This window comes from Mobula birostris, chromosome 21 (assembly GCF_030028105.1).
Source record: "Mobula birostris isolate sMobBir1 chromosome 21, sMobBir1.hap1, whole genome shotgun sequence".
Taxonomy (NCBI): Eukaryota; Metazoa; Chordata; class Chondrichthyes; order Myliobatiformes; family Myliobatidae; genus Mobula; species Mobula birostris.
The window spans coordinates 54,196,048-54,215,673 of record NC_092390.1 but is presented as its reverse complement, the minus strand read 5'-3'; the positions used below and the strand labels follow the sequence as shown (position 1 = coordinate 54,215,673).

The 19,626-nt window shown below is 38.0% G+C and overlaps 1 protein-coding gene across 9 annotated transcripts in view; it reads right to left on the bottom strand.

The window, feature by feature from the left end:
* The window catches only part of LOC140185804 (fibroblast growth factor receptor 2-like), a 191,566-nt gene that overhangs the window by 92,904 nt on the left and 79,036 nt on the right, over positions 1 to 19,626 (bottom strand). For 3 of the 9 annotated variants that reach the window (XM_072239514.1, XM_072239513.1, XM_072239515.1), the window contains exons 1-2: positions 12,036 to 12,478; positions 9,260 to 9,489 (exon numbers count right to left, since the gene is read on the bottom strand). In XM_072239514.1, the coding sequence (XP_072095615.1) occupies positions 9,260 to 9,419 (160 nt within the window). In that variant the 5' untranslated portion in view covers positions 9,420 to 9,489; positions 12,036 to 12,478. Of the gene's footprint in view, positions 1 to 9,259; positions 9,490 to 11,428; positions 11,521 to 12,035; positions 12,480 to 19,626 lie in introns of those variants that run through there. The other 6 variants (XM_072239508.1, XM_072239512.1, XM_072239516.1 and 3 more) reach the window with 6 other exon arrangements.

The window sequence follows — 19,626 nt, the reverse complement described above, 5'->3', positions numbered from 1 at the left end:
CCAATTTTTCTTTAAATGATAATATTGAACCTGCCTCTACCACTTCTACTGGAAGATTGTTCAACATTTACTTCAAGCTCCCCTGTCCTCCCCTGATAATTGACTTATCAGTATATTAATGCGAGGAAAATATGCGCTGTGTTTAATATTAAATTCGTTACATAAACCCTTTTAGAAACAAAATTGAGTGTACTAGCTAATTATCATCTATATTCCGGTCGTGATTAACAACCGCCAACCCCCCCCCCGAAAAGAATCGTCAAAAACGATTTGTGGAAAAATACCGTACACATATGCGCACTGGTGCCCGCGCAAGGCTTCATGGTCATTGTAGTCTTTCTCAGGGTAAACCCAGCATATTTGACTGCTACCCTTGCCCATTGGCAACCCCCACCCTCCGGTCGGCCGGTCCGCAAGAATATTGTCAATATGAAACCGGTCCGCAGTGCAAAAAAGGTTGGGGACCCCTGTTCTAAAGTTCTCTTCAATTTAAAATTAAGGCTGTGCTTCAGTAATTAACAAGTTGGGGTGAATATTCATTGGAATAGTTCTACACAGACATGGGTCAGTAACTCTAAATGAAGAGGACAAATAAAAACACACCAAAAATACTATTGCTGCATTTTACCCACTTATTTCACTGGAATACCATGCCATTAAAATAAAGTGGTCTATACACAAAGTGAAGAAATGGATTTATAACTGAAAAAAAATCATCAAATTTTCTGTTTTAGTCTGCGGCTAGCAATAATTATAAAATGATTATAAAGCAAGTAACAGAACAAAATTTCCTCAGAAACAGGCATTTCAAGATTTCTTGAATAACATGAAATAAAATATTGCAGTTTTCTTTTGTTTGTCACTTATTTCCATTATTTTCATGTCAGGCATTTGTTACACATGAACGAAGGCTGAATCTAATACTGAGTCCATAAGGCCATATGACAAAGGATCACAATTAGGCCATTCCACCATGTCTGATTTATTATCCCTCTCAACCACATTTTCCTGCCCCTTCCCTGTAACCTTTGATACCCTTACTAATCAAAAACATATCACCCTCTGCTTTTAACCCAATGACCTAGCCTCCACAGCTGTCTTTGGCAATGAATTCTAGATTCCATAAGACCATAACATATAGGAGCAGAATTAGGCCATTTGGCCCTCAAGTCTGCTCTGCCATTTCATCATGGCTGATCTATTTTTCCTCTCAGCCCCGATCTCCTGCCTTTTCCCCCAATATCCCTTTGTGCCCTGACCGATCAAGATTCACTACCTCTGGCTGAAGAAGTTATTCTTCATCTCTGTTCTAAATGAACATCTCTCTATTGTGAGGCTGCACCCTCCGGTCCTAGACTCCCGCAGTATAGGAATCATCCTCTCCACATCCACTCTATCTAGGCCTTTCAAAATTCGATAGGTTTCAATGAGATTCCTCCATTCTTCTTCTGAATTCTAACAAATACAGGCCCAGAGCCATCAAATGCTCCTCATAAATTAACCCTTTCATTACTGGAATCATTCTTGTGAACCTCCTCTGGACCATCTCCAATGCTTAGAATCAAGACTGTTCTTGACTGACAATCAAGAGACAAGTGTGAACAAACAACAGACTAGCTAAATTGTATTGCCTTTTTTAAATTATTTCATTTTCAGGATTTCGATGTTGCCAGTAAGACTACTATTTATTGCCCATTTCTAATTGCCCTTGAGAATGTGTTATTCAGCCACTTTCTTGAACTGCTGCAATCTTTCTGGTGAAAGTACATTCATAGTGCTGTTGAATTAGGAGTTACAGGATTCAGACTATGTGATAATGAAGAATAAATATATATCAGAATGGTGTGCAACTTCTGCTATTGCGAGCTCTTTTAACATACCTTGACAATCAAACACAAGGAAATCTGCAAATGCTGGAAATTTAAGCAACACACACAAAAAAATGCTGGTGAACGCAGCAGACCAGGTAGCATCTATAGGAAGAGGTACAGTTGACGTTTTGGGCCGAGACCCTTCATCACGACTAACTGAAAGAAGAGATAGTAAGAGATTTGAAAGTGGGAGGGGGAGGGGGTGGGGATATCCGAAATGCCTGGCCTGTTGCATTCACCAGCATTTTTTGTGTGTGTTGCCTGACAATCAAATGCTCCTGACCTGTTAACACACGCAGCTAATTATCTTGTAGTATTATTAATACACCTTTTTATCACACAGCTGTGTTTGAAAAACCTACTGAAATATAGGAAAAATAAATAATTCCATTTTTCCAGACACTATGCCAACCAAACTGATATATTTTAGTATTCCAGTACCAAACAAAAGAAAATCAGAGCTAAAGGGAATTCAAACTTATAAAAAACTCAATGGTGTGTGGAGCAAGCGTAATATTGAGTTGCAACAAACAGTATGGTCACAATTATTCAGAAAAGTCCAAATTTATAAATACATACTGCAGTTTTGATACTTCCGACTCTGCAGTAAAGCTTCCTTAGTGTATGCCTGACCAATTTAAACATGCAAGATTGAAACTCTACTGACAAAATGCCTTCCCACAAACTGACATGATTATAACTATGTTATTTAAAAGGGTCTAATCTTATGCTTTATAACTATTTGAACATAAAATGAATATTTATTGATGAGGTTTGGATCTTGATATTATCTTTTCCAAAGTAACTCTCATTACTGTTCTGAAGTTTAAGATGTTACACTTCATGAAGAGTGCACTGCCAACTCTTTCTTCCTTCCTCATTATACTCCAGCCACTCACACAGATCGTGCTGCCGAGCAAAAAAGAAAACCTAGCTAGATCTGGGAATTTGCAACAATTCAGTCTTGACGATTAGAATCTACATTTCTGAAACAAGTGTTCTCTCCTTGCTGTTTTAATGTAATGACTTTACATTTGCTTTAAGTCCAAATTCCATTTTTTAAAGGCTGAAATCTGCAGACAGACAACAGAAGTACTTACTGTACATTGGAAGTCTATGCTATCATGCTTAAATCTGGTGAACAGAGAGAAGATACTTGGCTGCTTTATTTTTATGCCCCATTGATTTGACACTATCAAGTTCACAGATGCCAAAATGAAATCCAAAGTGGCTTTAACCAATGATTTACATTTGAAACTGTCTGCTTCACACTTTTAAAAACACTGTTCAGCATCCACTGATATCATAAATAATGTAACATTTCCCTTATTTGGTACCATCTTACTTCGACAGCATAAAAAAAGTTTGAATAGTTAACCACCTAAGAACTAAAAATGGTTTGAAGCTCTCAGGAAAGTTTCTATTTACTCTTGGACATAGATTACTTCAGCTAACATTTTGCCACACAGATACCGCCTAGAATAAATGCTTCAAACTATTAAAAGGAAAACAACTAAATCTTACAGCAAATTACTACAATCTGGAATTGCAGCACAATCTCATGCTACATAGGAATTTTTTGTCAAAAATTTCATCATCCCATTTTTAAAACAATACCAAAAGACCCAATTATTTTTGGAAGATTTTAATAAATAATTTCTTCATGTTTGCCTTTTACTGTTGCAGTTTAACAGTAGCATTTTATTGCTTGATGTTTGATTTTCTTTTGGAATTTCTGCTCTATATCCTAGGAACAAATGAAGCATCTATCCATTTTTTCCTTGGTTTAAAAAAAACAAAAAAAAATTAATTTAATTGATTTTTCCTATTTCACCAGGTTTTTTTTTGAAGTTCCCTCCTTACCTTGGGAAAACCTGTGGGGGTTGAGTATCTGTCATCTAGATGCCTGCTACAAATCCCTTGAACAGGGGCATAACCCAAAGGACCAGAGGGTCACAAACTTATGAAAGATCAGTTTGACTCTGGCATTTCATTTCATTTCTACAAAGAATCGGTTCTCTGCTCCAGGCTCAGTTTATGGAAATGAAAAGAAAGACTAACACCAAGAAGTTACACTTATGCTTTACACTTAATATAATTCCACAGTGCAATGCAGTCTTGAAGGTTTATAACTGTACATCCACTCATTACTCATGTAAGTAAAACTACACCACCTGAGTCAAGTCAGTCAATAATCTCAGAAAGATCCAAAGCTCTAAACAGAAGCATATCCATGTAACACACACAAAATGCTGGAGGAACTCAGCAGGCCAGGCAGTGTCTGTGGAAAGGGGTATTGTCCATGTTTCGGGCTGCGCCCCATCATTAGGACTGAAGAAAAAAAGATGAGGAGTCAGAGATAGAAGATGGAGGTAGGAACACCCAGTGATAGGTGAAACTGGGGGGGGGGGGGAGAAGAGGGGTGGGAACAGGTGAAGTAAAGAACTGGGGAGTTCATTGGTGAAAGAGATACAGGGCTAAAGAAGGGGATATCTGATAGGAGAGGACAGAAGCCATGGAAGAAAGAAAAGGAGGAAGAGAACCAGGTAAGGAGACAAGCTGAGGCAGGGAAAAGGAGTGGGGAATGGTGAAGGTGGGAGGAGGTGCGCATCACCAGAAGTTCGAGAATTGGTTGTCCATGCCATCAGGTTGGAGGCTGCCCAGACAGAATATAAGGTGTTGCTCCTCCAACCTGCATATCCATGTATAATTCTGACTCAATTATAGAAAGCAAAATATGAAAGAAAGAATGAGTAGAAAATATAAGTTTTAAACATGCAACATACAATTAAAGATTTTATCAATGGACTAATTTATGTATTAAGGCCAGATTGAAAAGAAATCCCTAGAATTCATTCCTGGTCAGGGCTAAATAGTAGAGAAATTAATAACTTACTTAAAAAAAACGCAGTTGCTGGAAACCTGAAATAAAACCAAAACATTATATAAACACTCAATAAGTCAGGTAGCATCAATGGAGAGAGAAACAGGTTGTAGATCTGTCATCAGAACTGCAACAGTGAATATATAAGCAACACACATCAAAGTTGCTGGTAACGCAGCAGGCCAGGCAGCATCTCTAGGAAGAGGTACAGTCGATGTTTCCGGCCGAGACCCTTCTCTGGCCGAAACGTCGACTGTACCTCTTCCTAGAGATGCTGCCTGGCCTGCTGCGTCCACCAGCAACTTTGATGTGTGTTGCTTGAATTTCCAGCATCTGCAGAATTCCTCATGTTTACAGTGAATATATAAGCTAGTTTTCAGCCCCAGAGATTGTGGGGTGGTGGGGGAGGGGGGAGGTGGAGAGAGATAGCCGGGTTGAAAAAATAGGAGTACCAAAACCATATTGTTTCAATTCTACACGGGCCGCTTCCTCTTCCTCGGTGTATTTTCCAAAGCATTGACAACTGTATTGGCACTGCTTTCTACATTCATATTAATCTCAAAAATCTCATTGCTTTTGTTGCCAGTTTTCATTCTACTTTCTCATGGCATACATCGCTTTTTCTTCTTTCTGGATCTGTTGTCTCCATCTCAGTAGATAGATCGCCAACAAACATTCATTTTAAGCCCACAAACTCCTACAGCTACTTTAACAATACTTCTTCCTACCACACCTCGTCTGAGAGGATTCCATTCCTTTTTCCAAGTTACTCCACCTCTGTCAAGTCTGCTCCAGTGATAAGGCTTTCTGTACAGATGTTGTATTTTTTCCTTAACTGTGGTGTCTACTCTACCATTATTGATGGAGCCCTCATCCACACATCTTCCATCAGCCAGACCTCTGCTTTCGTTCCCTCTCCTCCTGATCAGAGCTAGGCTAGAGTTCCTTCCACCATTCACCACACAAGACTCCACATACCTCTAGATTTATCTTACCCTCCCCTTTCAGCATTGCTTTCTCCACTGTCCATGCAATCACAATACCTGCTTTTTTAACTCATCCCTTTCCACTACCCAACAACATAAACCATCCTTCCAGGCAATGATTCACATCCACTCCTTCCAATCTAATATACAGCATTTACTTCTTAGGATACAATCTCCTCTGCATCAATGAAACTAAGCACAGATAGGATAACTGCTTCTTGGAACACCTTGTCTCTGTCATTTGCTTCTTCCATCCCTCTCCCACTCTGTATAACGTTTTTAACCTTTTTTTCATCCCATGGACCCCTACCATTAACCAAGGGGTCAATGAAGCTCAGGATGGGAACCCCTGGTCTGCACTGTTCTAATAAAGTTTGAAAAACAGTACTTCAGCTTCCATCTGGGCATTTCTTTTGTTTATGTGTCGTAATATCAAACGCAATAATTTCAGGTAACTCACTTTCTCTGCATTAATCATCTCTCTCCATTGATGACAATTGATCTTACCCAGCATTTCAAACATTCTCCTTGTGAATTTAATTCACTGCATTTTACAAGTTCTACATGAATGTTTGTTTGTTTTTACACACTCTAACTATCCTCATTAATATATGTCAACCAGACAGCTTTGTAAACAGGCTATTAGCAAGACAACTCTGGCTTCCCCCTTTCAGAAATATTTTTGCCCTACACAGGCAACACCTGCTTTACAGCCTTTACAGCAAGGGTTCCTAACATTTTTTTATGCCATAACCCTTTTCATTCACCGCAGGGTCTGTGGACTTCAGGATGGGAACCCCTACTTTACAGTAACAGAAATATGCACTTGCAGAAGTTAAAAGTCATATCTCAAGTATGAAACAATATTGCAGAATTCACAAACCAACATACAAAAAATTGAATGCAGAATAAAACTCATTCTCACAGATTTATGTGGAAAATACTAAATAAATAAACATTAAATTTATCGCTTTTGCAACTTGCGTTCTTGAAATATGTGCAGATGACCCAATTTTGTGTTACAGAAAATCGCAGTGTGGACTGTTTTCTTTGAATGCATCCCCAATAACAAGTGGATTCATACATATTCTTTCTTCTTTAAAATCAACTTATTTTGTCATTTTTTACAGATCTGATGAAACAGTTTCAATATTTCTGTTTTACTTTTCACAGATGCTAAGTAGAAGCTGGATCTTTTATTTCATTTCTGAAATTCAGTGGATGTACTGAAAAGATGCTTAACTTCACTTTAGATCACTTTAGGGATCAAGGTGTCAAGCAGAAAAAGTTTTTACGCAGACTCCCTAGCATCTAAATCTGACCCTTCCTGCCAGAACGGCTACAAGCCTGGGAAATTAGTTAGCTAAGCCCAATACCTCTACTGAGGCATAGGCTCGACAGAGCCCTGTGTCCTGGGCCAGTCTTTCAAGTTGTCCCCAGGTGGAGTCCAGTTTCTCAGTGTCAGTGTTAATGTCGATGTCACCTCGCCAGATGTTCTTTGGCCAGCCTCTCTTCCACTTTCCCTGGGAATTCCACGTTAGCACTTGCCTGGTGATGTTGGTGCTTGGCTTACACAGTACATGTCCTATCCATCCCCATCTTCTTTTCCTTAAATATTCTTCTGCTGGTAGCGGGTGTGCTCTGTGCCATAGACTGGTGTAGCTGATGACTTATGGCTAGTGAATCCGAAGGATTTTTTGAAGACAGGAATTAATAAAAGATTGCACCTTTCTCATGATAGTTTTTGTTGTCCTCAACAACAAAGACCGGGAAATTAGGGGAGGGAAAATTTGCAGCGTGCTGATTAAACTGAAATACTGAATCTAAATAAAAGTGTATATTATGAAAGTGAAGATATTTAAGGATGAATGGGTCAACTACAAAGGCACAGCTTTTACAATACTTGCTGTTAAGAACTGCAACCCTAAACAATGTACAACTCTTAAATCACTCTCAGGAATGTACCATGCAGTCACAAGATGAAGGCATAAACTCACAGTTCTCCTCATAGTGAACTTGTGATTTCAAATGCTTTAATTTGGGCAGCTGCCAAGAGGAGGCCAGGCATTTCCCCAAAGAAAGGAGGAAGGAGAAAATTCAATCCAGGGGACTAATAATTTCGTTACAACTAGAGCCTCACAGTTTTTTTTACCATCTTTTAACTTGATGCAGAAACACTTCTCAAAACAATAATTTTTTTTAAATGAATAGATACTGGGGCTAGGCTACGAGTTTGAATTCCCAGCTTTTAATATTACACCAATTACCACAATTACACAACATACATAATTCTGATGAATAACAAATTAAAGATTCTCAAATTATTTAAAGTTGAAAAATATTGAATGTTTTTGAAACTTAATCTTACCCTATGTATCACAAAACAAAACCCCTATTCTAGAAAGACAATATTTCACGCTCCCCCCTATCTTGCGTTCTTCTTTACATAGTCAAAAGACCATGACAGCTTTCTTGACCAGTTGACTCCTACACCAAGCTGTCACTACAGTTGCTCCTGTTACAAGCAGGAAGAAAATAATACAAGACTCATTAACTAGTGATGAGGACCTAACAGTTCTCTCTATATTCTCAGATTACTTCCAAGTGAAAACACTGACTGCAATTTCCCTCAACTGTCGACAGACCCCTGGACATAAGCTTTCATTCAATTAATCTATCAATCAGTTAAGAAAATCTCATTTAGTCTATGCATGGCATTCCATGTCTCTGGCAACAATTATATGAGATGCTACTTTGAAATCGTTAATTCTAATAAGCTACAAAACCCACCAAGGTCAGAATAGCGACAAAAATCTTGGCATTCTTTCACAATTTTTAAAAGAGATTTTTTGCTGAAATTTAAGGAACTTTCCCAGCCTAAACAGTGGATCTTGACAGACATAGTAAAAAAAATGTCGACAATCAAATACATTGACTTCATGATAACACAGTGCACGTCACCATCAAATGTGCTTTGAGGAAGCCTTTTCAATTCAACAGCATCTCACACTGACTTTCTAGAGCCACTGCAAGGACTCAGTATCAAAAGCAAAATAAAATTACCAATTTATAGAGATAACAATGCAACAGGAAACTACAAAAAAAATTACAAACTCACTATCTAGTAAAGGTATTGAAGGAAAAATACAATTAACTATTTCATTTGTGTAAGTTTTTGTGTTTCTTACCCATGGGGAAGTTAAGAACTAAATAGTGGCTTATAAAAAAAACTTAGAAAAAAAAACTTTGTAAAACATGGGGCTTTCAAAGACAAAACATCAGAAAATATACATTAATCAGCCACCAAAGCCAAATTCTAAAGTTTGATCACCATAGTGAACCTTTACAAATAACTTTAGTTATCCTATTGTAAAGTTTGCAAGTTACAAGTTTTAATAATTTACGCCAAATAAAACCAAGAAAGACTATAAACATTTGAATATTCAATTAAACCTTTAATCTCTTTCTGACGTAATCAAGGCAAGCATTTAGCTTTAAACTATTGGAAGTTAACTTACCCTCTGCTTCTGGCACACCATCAGCAGGTTTAATCTGTGGCCGTGCTAGAACAATTACTGCCATGGTTAACATGGCCCAGCAGACCAAGCAACAACTAGGCATCCTGTTAGTGAAGATAGCTAAAGTGGTGCTGGAGCTCCATCTTGACTCTAATCCCATCTGAATTCTTGTATATCGGCATGAAAGATAAATGTTCTCGTCTTAACCACGTAACTCCTCCCTTGAAAGGCTGTAACAGTAAGAATTAGTTCGTCAGTCGAACACTTATGGAAATCTGCTTCAATGCAGTGTAATACTCACAATATGAAAATTGTTACTTTTGCAACTGTGACAGTTATTCCACATTGTAACATAAATAAACCTATTTTAGTTTCTGAAACATTGCAAAATGAACTTAAAACATCTTCAAAACCATGTTTTCTTTACCCCAAAAAAAGAATTATTTTACTAAAGCTTTTAAAGTCTCCTATTTCCACAGTATCATGCTTGGAGAGCATGAACCCATATATCATGGACTCAGTGAAATGAATCACAATAGATTAATAGGTGCAAAGGGGATATGGCAACTTCCCCTTTACTTCCCAGTTCTGAAGAAGAGTCTCAGCCAGAAACGTCAACTTCTTCCGGATTAGAAAGAAAGGGGTAAGATGCCATACCCATTTGTACCTTTTAATCTTTTGTGATTCATTTCACTGAGTCCACGATATATAGGTTCATGCTTTCCAGTTCTGAAGAAGGGTCTCGGCCAGAAACGTCAACTTTTTATTCATTTCCATAGATGCTGCCTGACCTGTTGAGTTCCTCCTGTATTTTATGTGTGTTGCTTTGGATTTAGAGCATCTGCAGACTTCCCTGTGTTGTAAAATTTCTTATACAAGACAGTGGTAATAAATCTGATTCTCATTTCTGAACTTTCTTCATTTAGTTTTCCCTTTTGTATTCTTTTTGCAATTGAGATTTCAAAGAATCCTACTGGAAAATAAGGTTAGAACTGCTCCACTAAACAAGTGTTTAGTCAGAATTATATACTTGAAATGACTGTGCATCCATTCAGTATTTTTCCCAGTTGGTATTGGAAATGAGGATGCAAACAAGTCGAGCTGTCCTTCTGTACAAGCACTACATGGGAAACTGGATCAGCAAACCAGGGCTGCACAGCCTGAGTAATAGATATTCTGACCCGAGTCAAAATATAAAGTCATTTATAACATAAAAATCAGCTAAAGGAAATTAAGTAAAACCACTACTCAAGATTAAAACACATGAGAAAAGGATATCTGCCTCCAGTGTCCAAAGTCTAAAAACTCTACCTAAAACCAATTTAGCACCTTCCCTAACCAAATATTAACTGTTTAATTACAGAATCTGAATGAAATATAATTCCAATACTTAACAATTCTTTACTGATCAGATGGTATCGACTTACATCAGTGAAAAAGTAAATTAGTTCATACTGCACTTTTCTGCTCAAGAAAGTTCTGTTGCTGATCAAGATTGAGTTACACTTAGCTTTAGAACAATGCCTTCCATTTCAGGGCTGTCTAACATCTCTGAGCATATCTTGCTTACATGAAGATTAAACAGAGCAGATGATCTGCAATTCAAAATATCAAAATGCCACACGATCATCTGACCACAATTTCACATGGAACATGCACTGCTAATAGTGTAAATTATACTTTCAGCAAGAAAAGGTATTTCAAACAATCTCACTCAATATCAGAAGCTTTATATTTTTTCCAATACAACTTATGAAAATATTCTGCTATTTATGGTTATGAAGCAATAGAGAATTTTAAGGTATTTTTCTCATATCCTTCATTTTGATTTTAATGTACTTTTAGTAAAAAGAAGTAGCATTACTTGGTTATATTATATCTTCAGATAATTTGGCCAAGTAAATGACATAATTTGAGTGTTAAAAATGACAGGAGTTCTAATCTTTGCATTTATACCCAGCAATATTTGCTATACAGAATAAAGCTTGCTATATACTTCTTCGCTATACAGAATTACAATCATAACACAATTGAATAAATATTTCAGAAATTACTAGTTTCCTCAAGAAATATTTACACTTTAGAGTATTTTAAATTGCCACACCTTGTGTGGTAATGTTTTTAAAAATACAGTCACTTTAAGGAAAATGCTCTATTGGTCTGAAGTACCTCAACTGGAATACAACAGTGGGTATGCAACTTTTCTCGGACTGTTTACATATTGGCCCCTTGCAGCAATACAGAAATGCACAGCAATCCTTTACACGGTTCCTAATACAGTGAAAGCACGCCTTTTTTGAAAGGGAACTTTGTCTCCCTCCACAGACTACATTGGGGAGGAGCTGTCAAGTTAATTTGATTGATGGCCTCAATGCCACCCGCTCTCCAAACCATTTTCACCTCATCACATACCTGCCCAAATTATTCTAAACATGGGAAAGGCGGCGAGGTTGAGGAAGGCACTGCATTCCTTCCAGCTAAAAAGCCTCCATGTACAGTTTGCAAGTGAGCACTTGTTTTTCAGTGACTAATGAAGTTTAACTTCAAAATGTATATTGAACAGAGACATTATTACTTTTCAGACAGTACATTTTTCTTTTCTACTCCCTAAGAATACAATATTACATATAGATAAAGCATAAAATAAAAAAGATACAGCATTTCTGATTTCAAACATTACATACTCTCATTTTTTAAGCATACAATAATTGTTTGCAATCCAACGCTGTCGGGAAGAACTACCTTAACTACCACAGTACAAGTATGACCCACGTACCCCACAGCAGACGTGTGTACAGGATGAATTAAAGCAAGGAATGTAGGCTCCCTCGGGTACTCCTCTAGGAACAGTTGTCCCTGGACTACTTGGATCCAACTGCCACGGGTCTCCGAGGAAAAATCAACTACTTGGATCAATGAAACATGACCCAAACACACATATCCAACATGCGGCTCTCGCAGAATGAACAGGACTGTCCATCTCTGTAGATAAATTTAGCTTACTTTTTTTTTAAAAATCGGAGAACTAAATTACAAGAGATCACAATTCCTTGACAGTATTCCTGTAAGAAAGCGGAGATGGCAACAATAGAGTGCAAAAGCAGAATCTGTGGCCCTGGCTGTGAGTACACTTCATTCACTAGCTCGCTGCAATCTCCAAAGCCTTGTGCTGTCTGTAAATCTTTTCTCCCTCTCTCTCCTCTTTGGTCACTCCCCCCCCCGTTTGTAATCCGAACCCGTTCCTGCACTGAGCTTCATCATCAAACAAGCAGAGCAAACTGCCTCTGCCAATCAAATCAGTTTTCAGTAATGTTTGACTCTGTGGGCCAGCCTGTAACTCCTCCACTTCCCAGCATGTCGAACTTGGCACACGGTCTGCTGGCATGCCCCTCGGCTCAGTTTAGTCCCAACACATGAACAAATATTTGAAAGACTAGTAGCTGCTGTATTCACATAGCAAAATGAATTTAGGAACAGGAAGCTGCAAGACAATGAGGTATTCATTAACGTCTACCTATTAGTACAGAACGCACTAATAGGTAGTAGAGGTTATTTGGTTGCACAATGACAAGGCAGAGAACATTTTTTTCCCTCAAAAGTAATTTAAGGAGTTTACTCCTTTAGTTTTGAAGGACAACAATCAATCAACTGCAGCTCGTTTAGGTACAAACTCTAGCCTACCACTGAAAGAACAGTGCGGAGACTAAAACAAAACGGTCGTCCTTAATTTAAAAAGCACAAACAATGAATGTAAACAATTTCATCACGGTGTGGAAAAAGGCTGATCACAGCGAGTTTAGGGAATCTTTCACACTAATTACGTTTCTGAATGGAACCATAATCTATTCACTGATTTTGAAAAGTGATTGGCTGCTTTGAAACCCCTTCAGGGTCTTATTGAACGTGAATGGTATAGCTAATAAGCCCATTATTGAGCACCCCCCCCCCTTTCCCAGCGGAGTGTGAATGACAAATAGACACTAGTCAGCAGATTAGGGACCAAGTGCAGTAAAGCCATCAGGGGCTCAAGGTGACAGTTCAGCCTGCAAAGAGAACAATAGTCAAGTTTTATCCAAGAGCAGGGACTGACAAGGACGCCATTCAACAGATCTTCACCTCCCTATAGGAGATCCATTTTATTTTGTCTTTCTCTGACAAAATATCTCAAGTAGCCTAAACTCCTGAAAGACCCCTGAGACTTTCTTTTAAAAAAAACTATGCCGTTATAAATTTCATACTGAATAGTCAATAGGCAGTCAGGACATCCATGGGAGGTAGTAAATTGAACAATGCTCTGTGATTATAAAGTGCTGAGATATTCACAAAATGTAAGCTATCACTTTACCATTTATTTGGGATGCCAGTGTATTTGTCATTCTACTGGGAAAGCAAAAAATACTGTTTTGGTACAGGAATATTGTTACATTAATTACCCTGAATGTTCTTCCAGCACTTATTTTACTGAGACAAGAGTACTGAATTCATTTTTAATGTTAGAAAAGATTTACTCTACTGATGCCTTTCATCAAGATTTAGCTCATGTAGAACAAGAAGCAGAAATAATATAAATTTCTCATTGCTTCTGTGGAAAATGAAGAATAATTTCGGAGGATTCAGAAACAGGCAATGTTCTACTTTCATGACATTTTGTCCAATGTGTCACTCTTTAGTGTGATGACCATGGACACAAAGAACAGCCATTAGAAGCATCACAGTTCAAACTGATTCTATGTTCACCAAACACACACATGCTCATTTCCTGGCAGAACATCTAGCTTAATTAATGAGGTGAGGAGCCTGTTCCTGTAATGTACTATGTTCAGAGTCATCAAGTATGTCTCGGGAACATGGATACTGACTTGTTACTTTCACTTCCATGGCAATCTAAACGAAAATAATATAGGTATCACTGCCATCTTCAGAAGGTTACTTACATCAACACAAGTCCGGACTCAAATCTGAGGCCATTCTCAATCATTTTCACAATAATATTGTTAAAATATTGAAAACAATTAGAGCAGAAGCAAATATTGCAAAATCAAAATAGCAGTTCAAACGTAATATTATGAAATAAATATTTCATTTCAAATAAACCAAAACACAGGTCTTAGAGTCCCTTTGTGTGATGAAGTAATGTTACTGAATGCTACAATACTCTGAGCAGGTCTAATTTAACTACATTTTACTATGCTGTGAATAATGGAGCTAATTTATCCCCCAGCTTCAAATTTACAGTGGCAGAATCTGCCACTAGATTATCCAGTCAAGATACTTTAAACCCATTCAGGCAATGGTGCCAGAACGTCTGAGCCAGAGCCTATTCCCACAGAAAATAAATACAGTGCCTTTTTAATCTGCAATTAATTATTTCAAAAAATATATTTTGACAATATGGGAGTGAGAGGAGATATAAAAAAGGAGGAGTTTTCAAAATGTAAAGTATTTTAAACATTGCTAGCTTACACTGTGCACTGTGTGGTTTTGGACCTATTACAAAAGGAGCCTGTGGTCTCGAGATCTTTGAGCTCTCCTAGACCAAGATTAATCATCAGCCAAATTTACCTCAAACAAATGCAAAGATACTGAAACAAGAGCAACTCTTATCACAAATTCTGCATTTACAGACTTTATAACAAAATATAGAAAAGTTAAGGTTTATATGACAGCACATTCCAACTCAAGTTGATAGATGTATTTATTAATAAAGCACCATATAAAATAGACTATATGTAATTTACCTGAGATGCTGAAGCCACGTAAACATCAATTTTGCAACAGGCATGATCTCCAAGTAAAAGCAAACTTACATGCTTAATACCTTTAAAGACACACAAATCAATCCAGTTAGACAATATGTGACGTGTACATACACACACAATCAAGTGTGAAATGACTGGCAGACACATTATTTATTCTGAGTCCTCATGTGAAAAGTGTCAGTATAAGACACAACAAACTAGGACTGCCAAAAGCCCAGGATAAGACATAAGAAGGTGCCCAAACTAAATCAGTACACATTTTAATATGTTATAATGCAGGACAAGTTTTGTCATTCCTTCAGGTCCCAGATCCAAAGTTGCTGAGCACTGCAAAAGCAACAAGAAATACTTCCGGCAACACACACAAAATGCTGGAGAAACTCAACAGGCCAGGCAGCATCTATGGAAAAGAGTTCCTCCAACATTTTGTGTATACTGCTTGGATTTCCAGCATTTGCAGATTTTCTCTTGTTTGTGAAGAAATACCTTAGAGAATGTAGGCGAGCCAAGCTAATTACTGAAAATAATGGGAAGGATGGAGCAAGGTGCTGAGAAAACACACCTACATTTTTGAAATATAAAGCTGACGATGTTGTCATTTAAATCATTAGATGATGTAAGTTGTCCTCTTGTCATACTAAATTTCTGTCATTAGAGGCTGCTTATCCTTTGGATAATTCAAACCCGAATCAATTCGCAGCTTGTGATAAAAGCAGAAAATCTGAACAGATCTGCTGAATTAGTCTTTGAACAAGCTCCTGAATCCGAAATCTCATACTAGTTTCTAAGCAGTGCCTCACTAGTTAGCTATAAATGGCAAGAGTAATTTTCTGATTTCCCTTCGCCATTGGCAATGCTGAGTGTATATCCATACATGGATATTATTATTATTATTAGAAAACTGCGCGTATCTCTGAAGTGTATCTTCTGAGCATGGCTTCCCATCAAGACAAAGCTGGAGAATTATCCCCAAGTCTAAGGCTACATACACACTACACTGGATAATTTTGAAAACGAAGCTTTTTCTCTTCGTTTTGACCCTCCGTCCACACTAAATCAGCGTTTTCATCCCCCGAAAACGGAGATTTTCAGAAACAGTCTCCAGAGTGAATAAATTCGAAAACACCTAATATCCATTGTGTACAGGGTAAACGGAGAGATTTAAAAACGCTGTCGTGACAACACCACAACAACAATGCTTTTTCTGCTTCTGCTTGGTGCTGCGCAAGCACTGCCGGACGGCTGTTATAACGCGCAGTCGGTGTGAACGGCGTGAGAGTTAAATTGTAAAGTGAGCTTTTTTGACTACAGTATTTAAAAACGCTGTCATGACGTGCCGGAACAGACGGCCGCAGCACGGCATTTCGTAATTTTCTTGAACGCAACCCCCCACATAACCTAACAATTTCAGAACAGACGGCAATGAGACTGAAGCCAGAAGAGTTAGAAATGTACTCACCAAATACTTTGACCCATAGTTTACTGAATAAATAAGTATACTCACTTTGCCCTGTTTTCTGTCCTTGCTTGTATGAAGGTGGTTTACCTATTTATGCAAGTACTTCTCTGACAATAGATGTGTAACAGCCTAATGTAACATTGTATGGAAATACAAGATAACACTGATGCAGACATGTTTTATACATTTAACAAGGTGCTTTATTAATGCAACAGAGTTAGTCAGTTTTTCGATGTTTGTCGTCAGCCGGGTCATACTGTCCGCGAACTCCCTGTCGGTTGCCTCCATATGCTCCAGTATTTGTTTTTTTTTGTTTTAAGTCCTCCTGCGCGAGAGCCAACAGCAATTCCTTTTAAGTTTTTCTACTCTGTAACTGGACAAATGCGCACTAAGTATACCGTTTCCTCTTGGCTTGTTTTCTGTGTGTCCTGCGCATGCCCAGTTGAGGAGATTCGCCCAAATATCCGTGTCAGTGTGGACAGAGATATTTTGAAAGACGCTTAGTGTGTACACCTGTCGTTTTTACTCGAAACTGGCGTTTTCAAAATTATCCAGCGTAGTGTGGACGTAGCCTGAATCTACTGAATACTTAGAAATGGTGGCAGTACAGGATTACCATTTGAATGGAGAAAACAATTCAAAAGAATAGGTGATTTCACACAAAATTACACAATTTACTGAAAATAAAACATTTTAATTGACTAGATATATTAAAATATTAATATTAGATAATAATTTTAATTAACATATCTAATAATTTCAATGTTATATACATCATTGCATAAACTAGAAAGATGAAGATAGAGATCTCATATATATTGCTGGCATACTGGTTGCTCAGTGAATGCTCTACACCATCTTTCTGTCACTTAAGCCTCATCCATCTTTTTGACTGACAGCCCAGGTGGAATGAAAACAAGTCTTTATTTTTGCTCCTGTGCACCAACAGAACAACATAATGTACACCTAAAAAAATCACTAAACCACAAGTATGTTGATTCTGTTTCTTTGTATTCAAAACTAATAGGTGATAGATGTTTGGAGTAGCAGCTAAACTTGCTGGATTATCTTGATTTGTTGAAGTTATAAATGAGAAGTACAACTCATGATGTGTCTGATATACAGTCTATAGATAGCTATATGCATATTGCAACTTCATAAGTTCTTCATTTACTATAGAAAAGAATAACATGCACAAATGTTGTCCTCATTTTACAGCAATATTACACATAGAATATGGCTAACTGGATCAATTAGATCATACCATAAACTTACAAATGTCCTCCAATTCCTGTAAAATTCAGTTTGTGCTGTTTTATACAAAGAAAATATATCAAAGAAACAGGCTGTCCTGCACAATTAGCCCATACAGTAAACGGAGCAAAACACCAAACTGCTGGAGGAGCGCAGCGGGTCAGGCAGCATCTGTGGAGTTGATATTTTGGTTTGGGACCACGCATCAGCACTGAGATTGTAGGGCAGAAAGAGCCAGTATAAACAGGTGAAAGGGTGGAGGGCATTGGAGACTGGTAGGAGATACTGTAGGTGGAGATGATAGGCAAATGGAGCCAGATGAGAAGAGGGGCAGGTGGAAGTTGAGAAAGAGGATAAGCAAGAGGTTGCAAAAGCTGATGGATAGGGAAGGTGATGTGGAAACAACAGGAGACCCCGGAGGATTAGTGCATGGTTGATAGGGGGATGGAACCATTTCGGTGGGGGAGGGGGAGTACGGGAAGTGGGCTGGAGAATCTGGGTGGATCAAAAAGAGAGAGAAAGGAGCAAGGTGGTGCAGCATCTTCCAGCATCTGGAGACAAAAGAGAATAGAGCTGTCTCTCACAAGAAACACCAGCCTCTGCCTCTACATCCACCAGGCTACGTCTACCCCCTTTCTGTTTTTTCCCTTCATCTGCCTCTACGTATCACTTTATCAACCACCAGGCATGGTTTCCGAATTCCCCTTCTCTCTTCAACTAGTTCCACCTATCACCGACTAGCCCTGCCTGACGCAGGATCTTGACCCAAAACATTAACCTTTCCTCTATCCCTTTGCCTCTATGAATGCTTTATGACCCATTGAGTTTTCCCAACATTTTCTTTGCTCCTGAGTATAGGGTCTAGAGTCATTTCTATCACCACACTGTGAACAGTGCTATGACAACACCACCCAGCCAATGAGTTGAAGGTGGGGCATATGACTCAGCGAAACATAATGCGCACCAATAAATTTACTGAGAAACTATAATCCACTTAAAGAGTGGAGAAAACAGAAACTACAAAACTTTGCATAAGAGAGTAATTTATCAAAAAAAAATGCAGTGAGTGGAAGACAACTACATATAAATCATGGGCATAAAATTTACCTCAGACCCAAGCCTAACAATCAGGGGAATTATCCTACCATTACCACTTTGTCTGGCTATAGTTTTGTCGCTAAATACAGGGTATTGTTAAAGAAATCTTCCATTATAAAAACAAGTTGTCCAATTAAGAGCAGTCATTGCACAATTTATAAACCTACAATGCAACTGGATTTATTTTTCTCATAATGATTAAAAACATCTCCAATGAGATTAAGGATCATTCACAGCAAGTATTAAACAGCTCAGTTCAGAGTTACAGCTCCTGTGGAGTGTCACTCCAAAGGACAGAGACTTACTAATGGACTTCCTCCCTTATGCCTTTTCTGCTAAATTTTTTCCCTTGTAGAAACTTAAAAATGTTTTTTAAAGAGAATATATTCCACCTACACTATCTCTCCGGGTGAATTCACTACTCAAGAACTTAACTATCTCGACCAGTCAAATTTCTCTCTCAGTGAATCGACATCCATTTGTCAGAACATATTACTTCTGCACATGATTCTAGGATCCAATTTGACCATCTAATTTCAGAATTTAATACTTCAATTAGATTGCTTTGGAGCTGCCACTTTTCCAATTTAAAAACCTCTATTGCCTATCTATCTTTTTGTATGGCTCACTCTATCAAATTTTTTTGCTATTCTCTGTAATTCTTCCAAGACAGGATTGCCCAGTGATTCTGTGTCCATATCTGTGCATAATACTCTCAACTTATAAATATTCTTTGAACTGCAGATCTAAACTCCTATTTGTCTTCTGCACTCTGCCTAATGGTGTAAAAGGCATGT